The sequence below is a fragment of the Musca domestica genome, unplaced genomic scaffold (assembly GCF_030504385.1).
Source record: "Musca domestica strain aabys unplaced genomic scaffold, Musca_domestica.polishedcontigs.V.1.1 4, whole genome shotgun sequence".
Classification (NCBI taxonomy): domain Eukaryota; kingdom Metazoa; phylum Arthropoda; class Insecta; order Diptera; family Muscidae; genus Musca; species Musca domestica.
This window is the reverse complement of record NW_026712328.1, coordinates 845,125-865,971: the sequence shown is the minus strand read 5'-3', so window position 1 is coordinate 865,971 and position 20,847 is coordinate 845,125. Positions and strand designations below refer to the sequence as shown.

The 20,847-nt window shown below is 32.6% G+C and overlaps 2 protein-coding genes across 11 annotated transcripts in view; both read left to right on the top strand.

The window, feature by feature from the left end:
• The window catches only part of LOC109613610 (uncharacterized), an 873,804-nt gene that overhangs the window by 349,408 nt on the left and 503,549 nt on the right, over positions 1–20,847 (top strand). The gene's annotated exons all lie outside the window — the stretch shown is intronic.
• LOC131804229 (uncharacterized) lies at positions 4,901–5,730 on the top strand. Its single transcript, XM_059126788.1, has 2 exons — positions 4,901–5,278; positions 5,426–5,730. The coding sequence occupies exons 1-2, from the start codon at positions 5,053–5,055 to the stop codon at positions 5,689–5,691; spliced, it is 492 nt and encodes a 163-aa protein (XP_058982771.1). The 5' UTR covers positions 4,901–5,052; the 3' UTR covers positions 5,692–5,730.

The window sequence follows — 20,847 nt, the reverse complement described above, 5'->3', positions numbered from 1 at the left end:
GAGGGATCAACGCCATTTACAACCGCGGAAGAGTTTGTAGGAGTTATAGTTGGAGCCTGCACGACTACTGCAGGTGGTTTAGCTTTTTCGCCTTTTGAAGAGTTAATGCTTGCAGTCGAAGTGGAAGCATTAGAAGTTGGGTCTATGCCTTTGCCGTTATCGATTGATGGATTATTATTAGGAGGGGGAATTGGCGATATTGGAGAATTTAAACCTATTAAGTTATCAAGACCCAAGGTATTTGGGCCAAGATTGTTTGCTTCAACTAAAGTCTTTTTTCTTTTAGGAGAGTCATCAGAAAATTCAAACCTGCTGACCAATTTTTAAATTTTTTCAAATTTTTTAAATGTTAAATTAAAGCTTTTCTTTAACTTTTCAATTTCAGCCTTAGTTTCTTTAAATAGGCAATGATAATCAACTTGTAAATCTCTACATTCAAAACAAGACCAACGCAGACCTTTAGCCTTGTCTGTAATAAAATCAAACTGTCTACCGTTGAAGCCAGCGCATTTAAGATGCCAAAATTTATCGCAAATAAAGCAAGATATTAAGCGCTCATTGATGTCTCTAACAGCACAATCGTTATTTGAGCAAGCCATAATGAGAGTATTAAATATCAACAATAGGGTAATGAACACAAGTAAAAAAGAATTATTATTATTATTTTTTTTTTATTAATTAAAATAACTAAGGAAATGGTGTAATTTTGGAAATGGTGTGGTAAGTAATTTACTGTAACTGCCTAAAAGTATGCTAAGAATAGCTAATTGTTTACGTACAAAGATGTTAAGGGGAACTAGCCACAAACGTCAAAACACAAAATAACACAATGGAAGCAACAAAGGATAGAAATCAAAAAGAAGAATGTAAACACCAATGTAAACTAGGCGCAAAATAATAATTATAACAAAAAATGGGAAAAAACTGAATGAAACGCGAAAACTTCACACAATTGGAATTTAAATAAGTTCAATTATTTGGAATTTCACTGTTTAGCACTTGTAGAGACACAAAAACACGGTAAAATTAATTTATATTTAAGATGGTTAATCGACACACAGAAAAACACTTGTAAGCGAGCAGAGTTGCCCCTAAATATCGTGTTGTTATTATGATGTAAGTATTTTACTTAAGCGCAATGTGTTTTTTATTTCACTTGAGTTAGTGTTATAAACTGTCATTTCATTTGTAAGATATGAACTGATTTCGTGATCGTCATCACTGTACATATTTGATTTGTTAAACCTCGTCTAATTCTAAGATTTGGTGATAAATTACCTAATTTAATTTTCAAAAAATTAAAATATACTTGTATCAGGTAACGGCGTCAACTCAAATTAGTGAATTAATATTAATATCTATTATTTTGATAGTTAATTGGCATGTATCATTCGTTCATTGTTGACGTTCCATTTGGTGGCATTGGATAATGTTCACAATTGAAGTGAGTAGCAAACGATTTCTGTCATTCTATCTAAAAAATAATATTAGTAGTTAATTTATGTTGATGCCAATTGCTCGCTGATATTATGAAATTTCTTTTATACCCTCCACCATACTATGGAGGGTATATTAACTTTATCATTCCGTTTGTAACTCCTCGAAATACTCATATCAGACCCAACAAAGTATATATATTCTTGATCAGCGTAAAATTCTAAGTCGATTTAGCGATGTCCGTCTGTCTGTCTGTCCGTCTGTCTGTTGTAATTACGCTATCTTTCGAATGAATTGAGATAGGTGGCTAATATTTTGCACACATGTTTATTTTTCCAGTAGGCAGGTTAAGTTCGTAAATGGGCCATGTAGGTCCACGTTTTCATATAGCCCCCATATAACGGTACCTCCCAATATTCGGTATTTTGATGATTTTAGCGACATTATTCACGGGAATTGTTTCAAATTTGGTATTTGAAGTTCAAAATGGATACTACACCCTAAGACGGAAAATTATCCGTGCAGGTCCACGTCTTCGTATAGCCCCCATATAACGGTACCTCCCGATATTCGGTATTTTGATGATTTTAGCGACATTATTCACCGGAATTGTTTGAAAAATGGTATTTGAAGTTCGTAATGAATACTACAGTGTAAGATAGAAAATTGTCTGTGCAAGTCCATGTCTTCATATAGCCCCCATATAACGGTACCTCCCGATAAACAAATGCCTATGTATGTCCACGTCGTATAGACCCCAAAATAACGGCTATATTCGGTATTTTTAAAATTTTAACAGAATTTTTTAAGGATTTTATTTTTTGAAAATTTCCAAATTCGTTGCAAATGGTGGAGGGTATTAAAAGTTCGGCCCGGCCGAAATTACTGCTTTTTAACTTGTTCTTTTTATTTAAGACTTATAGCATCTCAGATTCAGTTCTGTTACAACATGGTCGGTGTCCTGTTCCTGTTTGGATGTCTACATTCTCATGGGTTTCGTTTAAATTATTTATGATCCTTTCTTTGCTACTTATTATTTTTCTTTTAATCATCGGTTATTCATCTTTACTTATTTTCCAGTTTTAAAGTCTATTGGTTTTTTATCTGTTGTCGAAGGAATCGTGTTATTGTAATACATTATTATTCTACACATTTCTTCTTCAACAATTTCTGTGTCTCGGTACGGTCATGTTTTTAAATTGGGATATGTTCATTGATAGTATTGTGGGGTCTTTCAACATCTGCATTTGAGATATGGTTATTATTTGAGGTATAGTAAATTTAGATTTCTTGCTCTCTTAAAAACTCTCGAAGGGGCATCGCTTTAAATCCGAGTTCACTGTCCAATTTCTCTATACCTTCACCGGTAGAGAGATATTGTGAAAGCGTTTTCTTAAATTCGATCCATGATCAAACTTGTATTTAATTACCTTGTGTATGTTTTGAGAATTTGTCTAAAATGTTAGAAATAGTGTTTTTATAAGCTATGGAAGACGTCTGTGTGACTTATTTCTCCCTGTTTATCAGGTGTTTCAGTAATTTTATCTTGATGTTTAATAGGGTTTCTTTCATACTTTTATACACTCCACTTTGTCATTACATATCAGTATATATTCATAATCATCATAAAATTCAATGTCGATTTAACGATGTCCGTCTGTCTGTTGAAATGACGATACTGCCAACATTATTTGACGTAGAGCGTCAAAATTTAGCAGAACAATTTGTGTCTAAGATGGTTGGTTTTGAAAAAATACAAGAAAAATTTATATATATATATATATATATATATATATATATATATATATATATATATATATATATATATATATATATATATATATATATATATATAAATATATATATATATATATATATATATATATATATATATATATATATATATATATATATATATATATATATATATATATATATATATATATATATATATATATATATATTTATATATATATTTATATATATAGTGAAGTGAAGTTTTCGCGTTTCATTCAGTTTTTTCCCATTTTTTGTTATAATTATTATTTTGCGCCTAGTTTACATTGGTGTTTACATTCTTCTTTTTGATTTCTATCCTTTGTTGCTTCCATTGTGTTATTTTGTGTTTTGACGTTTGTGGCTAGTTCCCCTTAACATCTTTGTACGTAAACAATTAGCTATTCTTAGCATACTTTTAGGCAGTTACAGTAAATTACTTACCACACCATTTCCAAAATTACACTATTTCCTTTAGTTATTTTAATTAATAAAAAAAATAATAATAATAATTCTTTTTTACTTGTGTTGATTACCCTATTGTTGATATTTAATACTCTCATTATGGCTTGCTCAAATAACGATTGTGCTGTTAGAGACATCAATGAGCGCTTAATATCTTGCTTTATTTGCGATAAATTTTGGCATCTTCAATGCGCTGGCTTCAACGGTAGACAGTTTGATTTTATTACAGACAAGGCTAAAGGTCTGCGTTGGTCTTGTTTTGAATGTAGAGATTTACAAGTTGATTATCATTGCCTATTTAAAGAAACTAAGGCTGAAATTGAAAAGTTAAAGAAAAGCTTTAATTTAACATTTAAAAAATTTGAAAAAATTGAAAAATTGGTCAGCAGGTTTGAATTTTCTGATGACTCTCCTAAAAGAAAAAAGACTTTAGTTGAAGCAAACAATCTTGGCCCAAATACCTTGGGTCTTGATAACTTAATAAGTTTAAATTCTCCAATATCGCCAATTCCCCCTCCTAATAATAATCCATCAATCGATAACGGCAAAGGCATAGACCCAACTTCTAATGCTTCCACTTCGACTGCAAGCATTAACTCTTCAAAAGGCGAAAAAGCTAAACCACCTGCAGTAGTCGTGCAGGCTCCAACTATAACTACTACACGCAGAAAAATATATGTTAGAAATATGTTTGGATCCAAACATATATTTGTTTGGGACTGTTTGCAAACAAATATATTTTTGGATGCAAACATAATTTGTTTCGGTGCAAACAAATATTTGTTTGCAACATTTTGTAACATAACTCAATTTTATTTGTTGGGTACCAACATATTTTATATGTTAGAACATATTTTTTTATGGGTGCGGAGAGGATTTTTTTCAAAGAGCTAAACAACAGAGCTCTCGGTTACTTTTGAATTGGTGTTATAGGTGACTTAAAAGAAGACAGGAGGGTGAGAAGTCTGTTTTTGCGTTGATGAGTGTCTCAACTTGAGACACGCGCCAATGTTACGCTCTCACCAAGCAAACACTGCCGATCGCTGCTGTAACTATGTGTGGTGTGTGCGCGGCAAGAGGGATGGAAACTGTTGCTGAGACGTTTATTTCTTTTCTATTGTCCATGCACCAAAAAATGCCAACAACAACACACAAAGAGCTGTTTGGATGTTTTTTTGTTGCTGAGACGTTGCTTCTTACTAATGTTCATGCATTCATACATACATGCGTTTTTCGCATACACACCGATTTGCTTGATGAGAACAAAAGAGCGTAACATTTGCGCGTGTCTCATGTTGGCATTCTGGTTGTGTTCTTTTTTTATTCTTTTTATTTGTTTTGTGCCTTCGCGTCGTGTCACAAGTGTTGTAATAAATGTTGATACCAACTGTTTTGGGGGAAGACAAATTATTTGTCGAAGCGCCGGAGCCTTTAAATCTACAAAGCTTTATAAAAGCAGCCAAATTAGAGTTAAAAATTGATGCCTCAAGAAAAATAACAGCCTTAGTGTTTGGTGCAACCATTAAAGAAGACCAGTTTGAAAAAGTAATTCATCAGTATATGTCAACACCTACTTTTCATATTGAGTTGCAATTTGGAGGTAAGTACACTGGATTTACAGCCTGTTTCTTTATGTCGGAACAAAAAAAAATTTCGTTTCAAAATAAAGAAACAGGCTGTTAATATTTTTTTCTTTTTTTAAATAACATATTTCTTTTTTTAAATAATATATTTAATTTTCATTTAGACTCCGTTCGATCAGTGGCATCAGCATCGACAGTTAGTGGCACTCTATCGGAGTGTGAATCCGTAGGTGGTTTTGGGGATCTTACCCCAAAAACAAATGTTATTTCAACTTTAAAGACTGACATAGAGTCCATTAAGTCAATTCCGGCTGTCAACAAAATATGGAGAATTTTTATTGCCGAAAAATGCCTGCAAAATAAAGATAGGGTGAATATTTCGAAGGCCCTTATTGACGAATGTCTAAAAGAAGACCCTAACAGATTGTAAGTATTTTACTTTATTGAAAAAATAGTGATTGTAATAAAAGGAAAAATAATAAATTAATAAATAAAAATAATAACAAATATTAAGAATAATATTAATAATAATAAATTCAAAAATTAATATAAAATAAAAATTTTATGAAAACTGGCACGATATAAATTATAAACTTATTAACAAATGTTTATTTTATTTTATCAATAACAACAATATATTATTTATAAAAATTAAAACATAATAAATTAATATTAGAAACATAAGAATAATTTTAAGCATAATAAAAATTGTAATAATTAATATAATATTAATATCTGTAATAAAAAATTGTTAAAAATAATAATATTAAAATAAAAATTCTAATTATAAAAATATTAAAGAAAATAAAAAACTATGTTTCATTATAAATTATTTATTTTTTTTAATATTTTTATAATTAGAATTTTTATTTTAATATTATTATTTTTAACAATTTTTTATTACTGATATTAATATTATATTAATTATTACAATTAATTTTATATTATATATTATAATATGTATGAATTTCTTTTATGTTAAATAAAATGTGAATATCAAAAATTGATTTTAAAACTAGTTTGCATTATGGTTGAATTATATCTGCAGTAAGTATACAAATGGACCCAATCATAAATTTATGTTTGCACCCCAATATATATTATGTTTGGACCCAAACATAAATTATGTTTGCACCCGAACAAAAAATATGTTTGGACCCAAACATTAATTATGTTTGGACCCAAACATTAATTATGTTTGGACCCAAACATTAATTATGTTTGGACCCAAACATAATTTGTTTGCAGCACCCAAACATATGTTATGTTTGGGAATGTTTGCAAACATATATTTGTTTGCTGCAAAATATGTTTGGGACATATGTTAGAGAGGCTTATATTTTTTTGCGTGTACAAACTCTTCCGCGGTTGTAAATGGCGTTGATCCCTCTACTTCTAACACTCTTATCGTTGTAGAACGGGGTAAAACAGTATTTGTATCTAGACTTCACCCTGATACTTCCACTGACAACATTCGCAACTATATAAAATCAAATGTAAACGATGTATAAAAATAATAACAAATATTAAGAATAGTTGCGAATGTTGTCAGTGGAAGTATATATATATATATATATATATATATATATATATATATATATATATATATATATATATATATATATATATATATATATATATATATATATATATATATATATATATATATATATATAGCGGTCCATGTGTTGATATAGTCCCCTTATAACGGTACCTCTCAATATTCGGTATTTTGATAATTTTTGCCACATTTTCCTCGGATTTGTCTAAAAATTTATATTTTTGGGTCATAATGAAATATCTGAGAATTCGAAAATAGAGATAAAAAATATGGTAAAAGAGAAAAATCTCGAAAACTAAAAATTGTAATAAAAAGATGTCAGTATAGTTGTTAAGTGAAAAAATATAATAAAAGAGAAAAGTTTTGAAAACCGAAATAAGAGAAAAATATAATAAGTGAAAAAGTATATTAAAATAGTAAAATTTTGGAAACTGATGGAAACTGAATTAACAAGGAAAAAAGAAGTAAGTTCAGCCCGGCCGAACTTTGAATACCCTCCACCATTTGGAACAAATTAGGACATTTTTAAAAAATAAAATCCATTAAAAATTCTGTTCAAATCTCGGAAGGTGCCGATATATGGGGGGGATAAAAGATATTGTGGACCTATGACTAGGGATAAAGTAATCACAAATAATTCTTTGTATAGAATTTAAGACAATTCCGTTTAAAAATGTAGCTAAAATAATCAAAATACCGAGTATCGGGGGGTACTGTTATATGTGGACTATATGATATCGTGAACCTATATAGATAATTCTCTTTCAATGAATAAAGTACTCACAAGGAACCCGTTGTGCGGATTTTCAGACCAATCCATTGGAAAATATGGCTAAAATCATAAGAATCCCGAATATCGGGGGGATACCGTTATATGTGGTTTAACCGATATTTTGGGTCAATATAGAAAATTCCCTTTCAGGGGGTAAAGTGCTCACAAAGAACCCCTTGTGTAGAATTTTAGACAATTCCGTCGAACAATGAGGCTAAAATCATCAAAGTACCGAATATCGGGGGTACCGTTATATAAGGGATATACGATATCATGAATCCATATAGAGCACTCCCTGTCAGGGGCTATAGTGTTTACAAAGAACACCTTGCATAGAATTTAAGACAATTCCGTTTAAAAATGTCGCTAAAATCATCAGCATACCGAATATCGGGGGATACCGTTATATGGGATTTGTACGATATTTTGGATCTATATAGACAATTCCCTTTCAGGGGGTAAAGTGCTCACAAGGAACCCCTTGTGTAGAATTTTAGACAATTCCATTCATCAAAATACCGAATATCGGGGGGTACCGTTATATGAGGGATATACGATATCGTGCACCTATATAGACAATTCTCTTTCAGGGGGTAAAGGAACTCCTCGTGTGGATTTTCAGACTATTCTATTAGAAAATGTGGCTATAATCATCAAAATACAGAATATCGGGCGGTACCGTTATATGGGGGCTATACGATATCGTGAACCTATATAGATAATTCTCTGCCTAGAGATAAAGTGCTCTTAGGAAACTGCTTGTGTGGATTTTCATGAGACAGACGGATAGGGCTAAATCGTCTTAGAATTTTACGCTGATCAAGAATATATATACCTTGTTGGGTCTAAAATGATTATTCCGATGAGTTACAAATGTATGGTGGAGAGTATAAAAAAATAATAAGAAAAAATAAGAATAATTAATAAGTTAAAAAAGCGTATAATTAAAGCATGCAAGACCAAACGATTGGGGTGAAAAATGCACGAGACTCTGAATTTTAGACAAGGGGGTAGTTCAACCAACAATATATCAAGTGAGGGATTCAATCCTACACAAAAGAAGGAACTAAAGGAGATGATAGATAAATTCTTAAAGGGTGGTAATTTAGATGAATATGGTGATCAACCAATAGTGACTATTAATATAGAAGAATAAGGTATTTTTCCTAAGGCATAATAAAAACATTGAGAGTATTCTCTGGAAAGCCCGGAGAATTCAATTCATTGAGAAAGTCAATAGAAAGAGCGTTAGAATTATTCAGTTGTATAAAAGGAACCACTAGATATTATACTGATATTGCATACGGAACGTACAAAGATGATCTTGTTCTGGATTCATGTAGAACATCCCTAGATTGGGTGAAGATAAACAATATAGAGACATATGTACATTAAAGTACCAAATGACAACCATGTGTCAAGGTCAGGACCATCACCGAGTTTTATCAAGTTGTTCATCTGCATTTACCTCTGATACTTGATAAGATAGCCTTTTCGGATATAGATGAGGGTAGTCCAGTAGTGCTTACAGAGCCAAAGCATTAGACACTTTTGTTAGAGGACCAATGGGAGACCTACAAAGGAAAATCAGATAATGTTTTGGATAAATAATCCAACGAGGAGTTCCTTGTTACCATATTTTAGAATTTAAACGAGGAACGGTAAAACGCTGATAGTTCTTTTAGACACAGGAAGTAACAAGAATTATATTAAAACGGACCTAGTTGATAAACCTATGTGTAACCACGGAAATTTCACGGCAAATTCAATTAACAAAAATATCAAAATAACCCATCATGCGTTTTTTTTTGGGTCAAAAAATCGGATCCAGAAAAATTTACCGTCTACCAGGACTGAAAACTTTTGATGCTATATTGGGAAGGGATACCTTGAAAGAATTATCTGCTGTTATTTACACAGCTGAAAATTATTTTTGGAAAAAACTTATTGGAAAATAGCCACATCCCAGCATTTATTCCAAGACGTCAACAACATAGAATTATGAACAGGACACCTAACTAAGGATCAATCTTAGGGGATATTATAAAACAAAACATACAAATCTTTTTACGGAACCTGATGAAAAATTGACATATACTACAAAAGTAGTATCAATAAACATAGGGGATATAATATAAAAACATACAAATCTTTTTGCGGAACCTGATGAAAAATTGACATATACTACAAATGCAGTTGCCGAAATAAGAACGACTTCGGATATGCCATTGTATACTAGAAATTATTCTTATCCCCTTTACCTGCGAGGTGTTGTTGTCCAGGAAAATTTTGTTACAGATTTGTTATAATTCTCCCATATGGGTTGTAGCGAAAAAGGAGGACGCATCTTGTCAGAAAAAGTATAGAGATGTAATAGATTATAGGATGTTAAATACCATAACAATTTATGACAAGTATTCTATCTCTGAGATCACGGAAGTGCTAGTGGATTCCACCAGATACCACTTAAAGAGGAGTATCGTGAAAAAACCGTATTTTCTATATAAAACGAGAAGTATGAATTAACCAGACTTCCATTCGGTCTAAAAAATGGACCAGCAATATTTCAACGTACATTAGACGATATTCTACGTGATTTCACAGGAAAAATATGTTACGTTTACATTGACGATATCATAATTTTCAACAAAACTGAAGAGGATCATATTAGACATCTTAATATAGTTTTTGATACTATAGAGAAAGCCAACATGAAAGTTCCGTTGGACAAACATGAGTTCTTGAAACAAGAAATAGAATTCCTTGGTTTCGTAGTATCAGTAAATGGAATCAAAACGAACGCTAAAAAATTTGAAGCTATCATAAATTTCCATGCCCCAATACATTGAAAGAACTTCGTTCACTACTGGGACTCTTGAATTATTATAGGAAGTTTATAAAGGGATTCGCTGAAATGGCAAAACCCTAAACAAACTTTTTAAGAGGAAGTTATGGAAGAGTTTCTGGAAATTTATCAAGTAAAATCAAAATATGTTTGAAGGACGAAGAAAAAAGCAATTTACTCAATTATAAATGCATTAAATTCTGAAGATCTAATATTATCATACCCAAATTTCGAGAAAGAATTTCATTTAACAACAGATGCTTCAAATGTTGCTATTGGTGATGTTCTGTGTCAAGAAGGTAGACCCATAACATTTATATCAAGGGCACTATCAGAAGAAGAAGAGAGATATGCCACTAATGATAGAGAAACGCTGGCAATAGTCTTGGTACCGGATAATCTTAGAAATTACCTATATGGCAAAGCAAAGGTGATTACCCCACTTATCACCAGCCTTTAACTCAGCAACAAAAATAGCAATATGAAAATGAAGAGGTGGAAAGCCATAATAGAGGAATATAATCATGAAATAGTGTATAAGACAGAGAGCCCTAACATAGATGCAGATGCCTTACCAAGACCTCCGAACTCTGGCATAAATACTCTGACCGGTACGGTTCACAGTACATGAAAGTTCCGAAAACTTAATACCAAGTGTAGAAACCCCTGTCAATGTTTTCAAAATTAGATCTTTCTAACAATCGGAGAAATTTCAAATAATCAGTTTGAAATTATATTCCCTGGATATCACAGACAAATCATTGTAGAACAAGGATTTAATAGCATAAATTTAACAAATTTTCTAAAAAGATATCTTCGGTTATAAACTGTATCAAAGCTCCCAAAGCGGTAATGGGGAAATATACAGGAATTGTATACTAACCATTTCGTGACCTATAAGGCACGTTATACTCAAAAATTTGTAGAGGATATTAAATCTGAGGATGAAGAAGAAGATATTATAATGAAACTCTTCAGCGAGCCCATAGAAATGCATTAGAAAACAAGAGCCACATAATAGAAAGATTTTAGTTCCCTAGTAGGTTGTCTAAAATCAAAAGATTAGTAAAACTATATTCCGTATGCAAGAAAAATAAATATGACAGACATCCTAATGAACCAAGACTAAGTGGAACTCAAATTCCTTCATACCCTGGAGAAATAATATACATAGATTTGTTCTACACTGATAAAAAATAGTTTTTGACATCTTTGGATAAATTCTCTAAATACGCACTAACAAAAGTTTTGAATGGTAAATATGTCCCAACTGAAGGGCCATTACGAGAACTTATATTTTTCTTTGGCGTCCCTAAAATAATTGTTAAGGAGAAATCCTTAAATTTCTCTTCTATACGCTTCATGATGAAAGACGAGCTAGGCATAAACGTATTTATAACACCACCGTACAGAAGTGAAGCAAACGGACAGCTTGAGCGCTTCCATTCTACATTTGCAGAAATTATGAGATGCCTTAAGCAAGATAGAATATGCAGGAGTTTTGATAAGTTGGTAGAAAAGAGAGTGAATGAGTACAACCATTCTTTCCACTCGACAACAGGTAAAAGACCTGTAAATGTGTTTTTTGGTAAAAGACCTGTAAATGTGTTTTTATTTGCAACCACCAAATGTTTGGAATTAAACAATTTTGTAACTTAAATATCTGTAACATAGTGAATATAATGAACTCAAACTGTATTCACTACTAAAAGCAAGCAAGCCATTATCATGCACGGTAATCATTAATGGCAATATACCTACTCTGGAAGAAATCGAAGAGGGTTTGCTGCTTTTAAACCAATTCGAAGGAAAAATTATGGCTGATAACTCCCTTATTGCTCTAAACGGTACTTCATTATTCACCACACAAACACAAAATTCAAAATTAATGGCAGATTTTTTTAAAAACACAAATCACCAAACCATTACCAGCGATGCTGCAACTCGTAAAATCCAATCTACAAGAGGAAAGTTTATCATTAGAGATGATGAAGGCAATTAATACCAATAATTCCAAGTACATTGAAAAACTCAATGTGGACAAACACATCAACATTGGGATGGCCTTGTCCTCATGCTGTTAATTTCATTTTCATTCATAAAAGCCTGTAAAACCTGTCGTTAATAAAGATTTATGAGAATTGATTTTGATGATTTTTGCCTATTTTTTTCACGGATTTGTCTAAAAAGTGGCACTTGGAGGTCATACTGGTTTCTATCTCGTGTGACGAAATATTGTATGTATAGGTCCACGTTTTGGTGTAGCCCCCATATAACGGTACCTCCCGATATTCGGCATTTTTTTTTTTTTGATTTTTGCATAATTGTTCACGCATTTTTTTAAAAAATTGGAATTTGTTTGTCATAATCGGTTCTAGGTCGGGTGGCGGAAAATTGTATGTATAGGTCCATGTTTTGGTATAGCCCTCATAAAACGGTACATGCCGATGATGATGATTTTTGCCACATTTTTTCAAGGATTTGTATACAAATTGGTATTTGTAGTTTATAATGAGTTCTAGCCCGGTGGCAGAACATTAAATATTTAGTTCCACGTTTGCCTATAGCGCACATATTACGATACCCATAGATATTCGGTATTTTAATAATCCTAGTCACTTTTACGCACATAAAAAATTGTCCATAGAGGTTCCCGTTTTGGTATGGCCCCATACAACGACCTGATTTACTTTATGGGTTTTTGATAAGTTTAAAATTAAACACGCTTGAATTCAGACAATTTATATAAAAATGTTTCCTTCACCCTAAGGTGGAGGGTACTAAAAATTCGGGCCGATCAAACTTAATGTTTTTTATACCATCCACCATAGTATGGAGGGTATATTAAGTTTGTCATTCCGTTTGTAACACCTCGAAATAAACATTTAGACCCCACAAAGTATATATATTCGTGTTCAGCATAAAATGCTTTTACTCAAATGTATATTATGTATGAATGACTTTTGGAACTGAAAATCGGCCATATAGGTCCACGTTTTGGTATACCCCCATATAAAGGTACCTCCCGATTTTCGGTACTTTGATGATTTTGGAGACATTATTCACTGGAATTGTTTCCAATTCGGTATTAGAAGTTCGTAATGAATACTGCAGCCTTGGACAGAAAATTGTCTTGCAGGTCATCGTATGGCCCCACATAACAGTACCTCCAGATATTCGGTATTATGGTGATTTGCTTGATGTTTGAATGTAATGTATACTACAGCCTATGACAGAAAAATTTCTGTGCAGGTCCACGTTTTGGTATAGCCCCCATATAACGGTACCTCCAGATATTCGGTATTTTGATGATTTTAGCGACGTTATTCACCGGAATTGTTTCAAATTTGGTTTTTGAAGTTCGTAATGGATAGTACAGCCTAAGACAGAAAATTGTCTGTGCAGGTCCACGTCTTCGTATAGCCCCCATATAACGGTATTTTGATGATTTTATCTACATTATTACTGATTTTTTTAAGTTTCGCATTTGAATATTGTAATGGCTTATGACAAATGTTAGCTTTGCAGGTCCATGTAGTCGTATAGACACTAATATGACAGCTACATTCGGTATTTTTAAGATTTTAAAAGAATTTTTAACGGATGTTTTTGATAATTTCCAAATTCGTTCCAAATTTTGGAGGGTATTCAAAGTTTGGCCCGGCCGAACTTACAGCTTTTTTACATGTTTTTTTTATTATCGGTACAATTTTTCCATTTTCTTCTTCGTTTAAATGGGCCAAATGAATTATACATAATATCGTCAAAATCAAATGTTTAGAAATTTTCAGACGTTATTTGTTTTTTGTGTTCTGTCTTTCTAAAATAATTCGTTGTGGCAAAATTGCATTTACCTTAAAGAAAGCATTAATTCTATAGTTTTTTTGCTTCAAATATTCTTTCCATTATTTCGACATTTATATCGTCTAATATGATTTATGCCCGTGAAGAAAAATTTTATAATATAATAGCAAAGACACAAACCAACAATTTTGTGTTGATGCAAAAGGGTTAACTGAAAATATAAATGATTTTTACTTTTTTTTTTTGGAAAGATCAATATATCTTCAACAAGTATTAAGATAAAACAATTCTCCTAACTTAATTTAACAGGAAAATGACACAATTTCCCAACGAGTACGAATAAGTAGAGTGGGGTTGGCAGTAGGGAAACTGCATGGAAAATGCTAAATTGCACAAAAACCATAATAGCTGTGTCTGGGCTCAAATGAAAGGTCTCGAGGAGTACTTTCAAACTATATACACCTTATATTCCCAATGAGTTCAGGTAATCAAATTTTTCTGATTTTCTAACCAAAATTGGGTAGGGAAACTGCATGGAAAATGATGAATTGAACAAAAACCATGATAGTCGAATTTTCCGATTTTCTAACTAACGTGGGGTTGGCGGTAGGTAAACTACATGGAAAACGCTGAAATGTACAAAAACCATAGTAGCTGTGTCTGGGCTCAAATGAAAGGTCTCGAGGAAATATGTTAAAATAACTCCTGGGGAGAATATCCCACACAAAAGCAAAGGAACAGATGGGGATTGGTGGCTCTTTTCGAAAACTAGATATTCCCTGCCTTACCCCTTGGTAAACTTTCTCCACTAATAAACAAACGTTTTTTATAAAAACAATAATAATGGGATTAACTCTGATTATCTTGCTACAACAAAATATGGTAATTTTCTGTTGAGGCATTCGACTGAAAATTTTGGACATTATTTGTATTTGTACCGATCTTTTTGTTGTTCTGACTGCAATGACATTGGTAACTCTTAGTTGAGGACGTTGGTTTAAAATGTCATATATTGTTTATTTCCATTGGTTCTACTAGTGCTAGTGGATTCCACCAGATACCACTTAAAGAGGAGTATAGTGAAAAAACCGTATTTTCTATATACAACGAGAAATATGAATTTACCAGACTTCCATTCGGTTTAAAAAATGGACCAGCAATATTTCAACGTACATTAGACGATATTCTACGTGATTTCACAGGAAAAATATGTTACGTTTACATTGACGATATCATAATTTTCAGCAAAACTGAAGAGGATCATATTAGACATCTTAATATAGTTTTTGATACTATAGAGAAAGCCAACATGAAAGTTCCGTTGGACAAATGTGAGTTCTTGAAACAAGAAATAGAATTCCTAGGTTTCGTAGTATCAGTGAACGGAATCAAAACGAACGCTAAAAATTTGAAGCTATCATAAATTTCCATGCCTCAATACATTGAAAGAACTTCGTTCACTCCTGGGACTCTGGAATTATTATAGGAAGTTTATAAAGGGATTCGCTGAAATGGCAAAACCCTTAACAAACCTTTTAAGAGGAAGTTATGGAAGGGTTTCTAGAAATTTATCAAGTAAAATCAAAATATGTCTGAAGGACGAAGAAAAAATGCTATTGACTCAATTATAAATGCATTAACTTCTGAAGATCTAATATTATCATACCCAAATTTCGAGAAAGAATTTCATTTAACAACAGATGCTTCAAATGTTGCTATTGGTGTTGTTCTGTGTCAAGAAGATAGGCCCATAACAATTATATCAAGGGCACTATCAGAAGAAGAAGAGAGATATGCCACTAATGATAGAGAAACGCTGGCAATAGTCTTGGCATTGGATAATCTTAGAAATTACCTATATGGCAAAGCAAATGTGATTACCACACTTATCACCAGCCTTTAACTCAGCAACAAAAATAGCAATAGGAAAATGAAGAGGTGGAAAGCCATAATCGAGGAATATAATCATGAAATAGTGTATAAGACAGAGAGCCCTAACATAGATGCAGATGCCTTATCGAGACCCCCGAACTCTGGCATAAATACTCTGACCGGTACGGTTCACAGTACAGGAAAGCTCCGAAAACTTAATACCAAGTGTAGAAACCCCTGTCAATGTTTTCAAAATTAGATCTTTCTAACAATCGGAGAAATTTCAAATTATCAGTTTGAAATTATATTCCCTGGATATCACAGACAAATCATTGTAGAACAAGGATTTAATAGCATAAATTTAACAAATTTTCTAAAAAGATATCTCAATCCTTCGGTTATAAACTGTATCAAAGCTCCCAAAGCGGTAATGGGGAAATATACAGGAATTGTATACTAACCATTTCGTGACCTATAAGGCACGTTATACTCAAAAATTTGTGGAGGATATTAAATCTGAGGATGAAGAAGAAGATATTATAATGAAACTCTTCAGCGAGCCCATAGAAATGCATTAGAAAACAAGAGCCACATAATAGAAAGATTTTAGTTCCCTAGTAGGTTGTCTAAAATCAAAAGATTAGTAAAACTATATTCCGTATGCAAGAAAAATAAATATGACAGACATCCTAATGAACCAAGACTAAGTGAAACTCAAATTCCTTTATACCCTGGAGAAATAATATACATAGATTTGTTCTACACTGATAAAAAATAGTTTTTGACATCTTTGGATAAATTCTCTAAATACGCACTAACAAAAGTTTTGAATGTTAAATATATCCCAACTGAAGGGCCATTACGAGAACTTATATTTTTCTTTGGCGTCCCTAAAATAATTGTTAAGGACAATGAGAAATCCTTAAATTTCTCTTCTATACGCTTCATGATGAAAGACGAGCTAGGTATAAACGTATTTATAACACCGTTCAGAAGTGAAGCAAACGGACAGCTTGAGCGCTTCCATTCTACATTTGCAGAAATTATGAGATGCCTTAAGCAAGATAGAATATGCAGGAGTTTTGATAAGTTGGTAGAAAAGAGAGTGAATGAGTACAACCATTCTTTCCACTCGACAACAGGTAAAAGACCTGTAAATGTGTTTTTTGGACGGAAACTAGATTTTGGCAGTATTCTTATTTGTAACCACCAAATGTTTGGAATTAAACAATTTTGTACTAGTTTCGATAACATAAATATCTGTAACATAGTGAATATAATGAACTCAAACTGTATTCACTACTAAAAGCAAGCAAGCCATTATCATGCACGGTAATCATTAATGGCAATATACCTACTCTGGAAGAAATCGAAGAGGGTTTGCTGCTTTTAAACCAATTCGAAGGAAAAATTATGGCTGATAACTCCCTTATTGCTCTAAACGGTACTTCATTATTCACCACACAAACACAAAATTCAAAATTAATGGCAGATTTTTTTAAAAACACAAATCACCAAACCATTACCAGCGATGCTGCAACTCGTAAAATCCAATCTACAAGAGGAAAGTTTATCATTAGAGATGATGAAGGCAATTAATACTAATAATTCCAAGTACATTGAAAAACTCAATGTGGACAAACACATCAACATTGGGATGGCCTTGTCCTCATGCTGTTAATTTCATTTTCATTGATAAAAGCCTGTAAAACGGATTTGTCAAAAAAGTGGCACTTGGAGGCCATACTGGTTTCTATCTCGTGTGACGAAATATTGTATGTATAGGTCCACGTTTGGGTGTAGCCCCCATATAACGGTACCTCCCAATATTCGGTATTTTTTTTTTTTGATTTTTGCAAAATTGTTCACGCATTTTTTTAAAAAAATTGGTATTTGTTTATCATAATCGGTTCTAGGTCGGGTGGCGGAAAATTGTATGTATAGGTCCAAGTTTTGGTATAGCCCTCATAAAACGGTACATGCCGATGATGATGATTTTTGCCACATTTTTTCAAGGATTTGTATACAAATTGGTATTTGTAGTTTATAATGAGTTCTAGCCCGGTGGCAGAACATTAAATATTTAGTTCCACGTTTGCCTATAGCGCACATATTACGATACCCATAGATATTCGGTATTTTAATAATCCTAGTCACTTTTACGCACATAAAAAATTGTCCATAGAGGTTCCCGTTTTGGTATGGCCCCATACAACGACTTGATTTACTTTATGGGTTTTTGATAAGTTCAAAATTAAACACGCTTGAATTCAGACAATTTATATAAAAATGTTTCCTTTACCCTAAGGTGGAGGGTACTAAAAATTCGGGCCGATCAAACTTAATGTTTTTTATACCATCCACCATAGTATGGAGGGTATATTAAGTTTGTCATTCCGTTTGTAACACCTCGAAATATACATTTAGACCCCACAAAGTATATATATTCGTGTTCAGCATAAAATGCTTTTACTCAAATGTATATTATGTATGAATGACTTTTGGAACTGAAAATCGGCCATATAGGTCCACGTTTTGGTATAGCCCCATATAAAGGTACCTCCCGATTTTCGGTACTTTGATGATTTTGGAGACATTATTCACTGGAATTGTTTCCAATTCGGTATTAGAAGTTCGCAATGAATACTGCAGCCTTGGACAGAAAATTGTCTTGCAGGTCATCGTATGGCCCCCACATAACAGTACCTCCCGATATTTGGTATTATGGTGATTTGCTTGATGTTTGAATGTAATGTATACTACAGCCTATGACAGAAAATTTTCTGTGCAGGTTCACGTTTTGGTATAGCCCCCATATAACGGTACCTCCCAATATTCGGTATTTTGATGATGCAGGTCGTATAGGTCGTATACAGCTACATTCGGTATTTATAAGATTTTAACTGCATATTTAACGGATTTTTTTTTTTTTGAATATTGCCAAATTTGTTCCAAATGGTGCAGGGTATTCAAAGTTCGGTTCTACCGAATTTACAGCTTTTTTACTTGTTATATTTAGTGTTGTAATCATGTTCTTGTAAGCGTAGTCTCCATCTCCTCCTCCTTTTAAGAAAATAGACTAACTAATGGCTTTATAGAAAATAGCCAAATTGATTCCATATATTCTGAACTTTAAACATCAACAAGAGAGTATTTTCTAAGACATTTTGTCATTGGCTTAGCTTAGTTTATTAGTTCGCCCAAAACTTTATTCATTAGACGTTGGGGGTTGGCTAGAGCTATTTTCATTCCAAATGACATACGTAAAAATTTGTAGCGTCGGCCTTCCACGCTCAATGCTGTTTTTGGGATATTACTGTTTCGATTTGGTGGAATCCTTTAGCCAAGTCAAATGTCGTAAAATATTAGCAGCGCCCAAGTTTTTCCAAAATTTCGTCAATGTTTGGTATTGTGTATTTGTCATCTATGATTACTTCGTTGAGTTTCCTGTAATCTATAACGAGTCTCCAATTAAGTTGTCCACTGGCATCCATCCTTTTTCGGTACTAACCAAACCGGCGCAGAGTAAGGTGAGTGACTGGGCCCTATTATTCCTTTATATAGCATATCCTCTATATGTTTTTACCTCGGTTTTATGAACATGTGGTTATCGGTACGTTTTTGTTGCAATGAGGATGTTATTCTTATTTCGTGTTTAACGGCGATCACTTTCTTCTGAGTAAAATATATTTTTATTTTTATACCCTCCACCATAGTATGGAGGGTATATTAAGTTTGTCATTCCGTTTGTAACACCTCGAAATACACATTTTAGACCCCACAAAGTGTATATATTCTTGATCAGCATAAAATTCTATGTCGATTTAGCGATGTCCGTCCGTCTATGAGTCTGTTCGTCTGTGGAAATCAATCAATATATTGATAAAATTTTACTTAAATGTATGTTATGTCTGCAGGACTTTTGGTATTGAAAATGGGTCATGTAGGTCCACGTTTTGGTATAGCCCCCATATAACGGTACCTCCAGATATTCGGTATTTTGATGATTTTAGCGACGTTATTCACCGGAATTGTTTCAAATTTGGTTTTTGAAGTTCGTAATGGATAGTACAGCCTAAGACAGAAAATTGTCTGTGCAGGTCCACGACTTCGTATAGCCCCCATATAACGGTATTTTGATGATTTTATCTACATTATTACCGATTTTTTTAAGTTTCGCATTTGAATATTGTAATGGCTTATGACAAATGTTAGCTTTGCAGGTCCATGTAGTCGTATAGACACTAATATGACAGCTACATTCGGTATTTTTAAGATTTTAAAAGAATTTTTAACGGATGTTTTTGAGAATTGCCAAATTCGTTCCAAATTTTGGAGGGTATTCAAAGTTTGGCCCGGCCAAACTTACAGCTTTTTTAGATGTTTTTTTTTTATTATCGGTACAATTTTTCCATTTTCTTCTTCGTTTAAATGGGCCAAATGAATTATACATATTATCGTCAAAATCAAATGTTTAGAAATTTTCAGACGTTATTTGTTTTTTGTGTTCTGTCTTTCTAAAATAATTCGTTGTGGCAAAATTGCATTTACCTGAAAGAAAATTAATAAAAAACATTAATTCTATAGTTTTTTTGCTTCAAATATTCTTTCCATTATTTCGACATTCATATCGTCTAATATGATTTATGCCCGTGAAGATAAATTTTATAATATAATAGCAAAGACACAAACCAACAATTTTGTGTTGATGCAAAAGGGTTAACTGAAAATA

What these genes read in the sequence shown, in the direction of transcription:
- LOC131804229 (XM_059126788.1), top strand. Translation starts at nt 5,053, where the DNA reads ATGTTGATACCAACTGTTTTGGGGGAAGACAAATTATTTGTCGAAGCG. An exon ending in TATTGAGTTGCAATTTGGAG is followed by an intron (nt 5,279 to 5,425) that starts GTAAGTACACTG and finishes ATTTTCATTTAG; the next exon opens with ACTCCGTTCGATCAGTGGCA.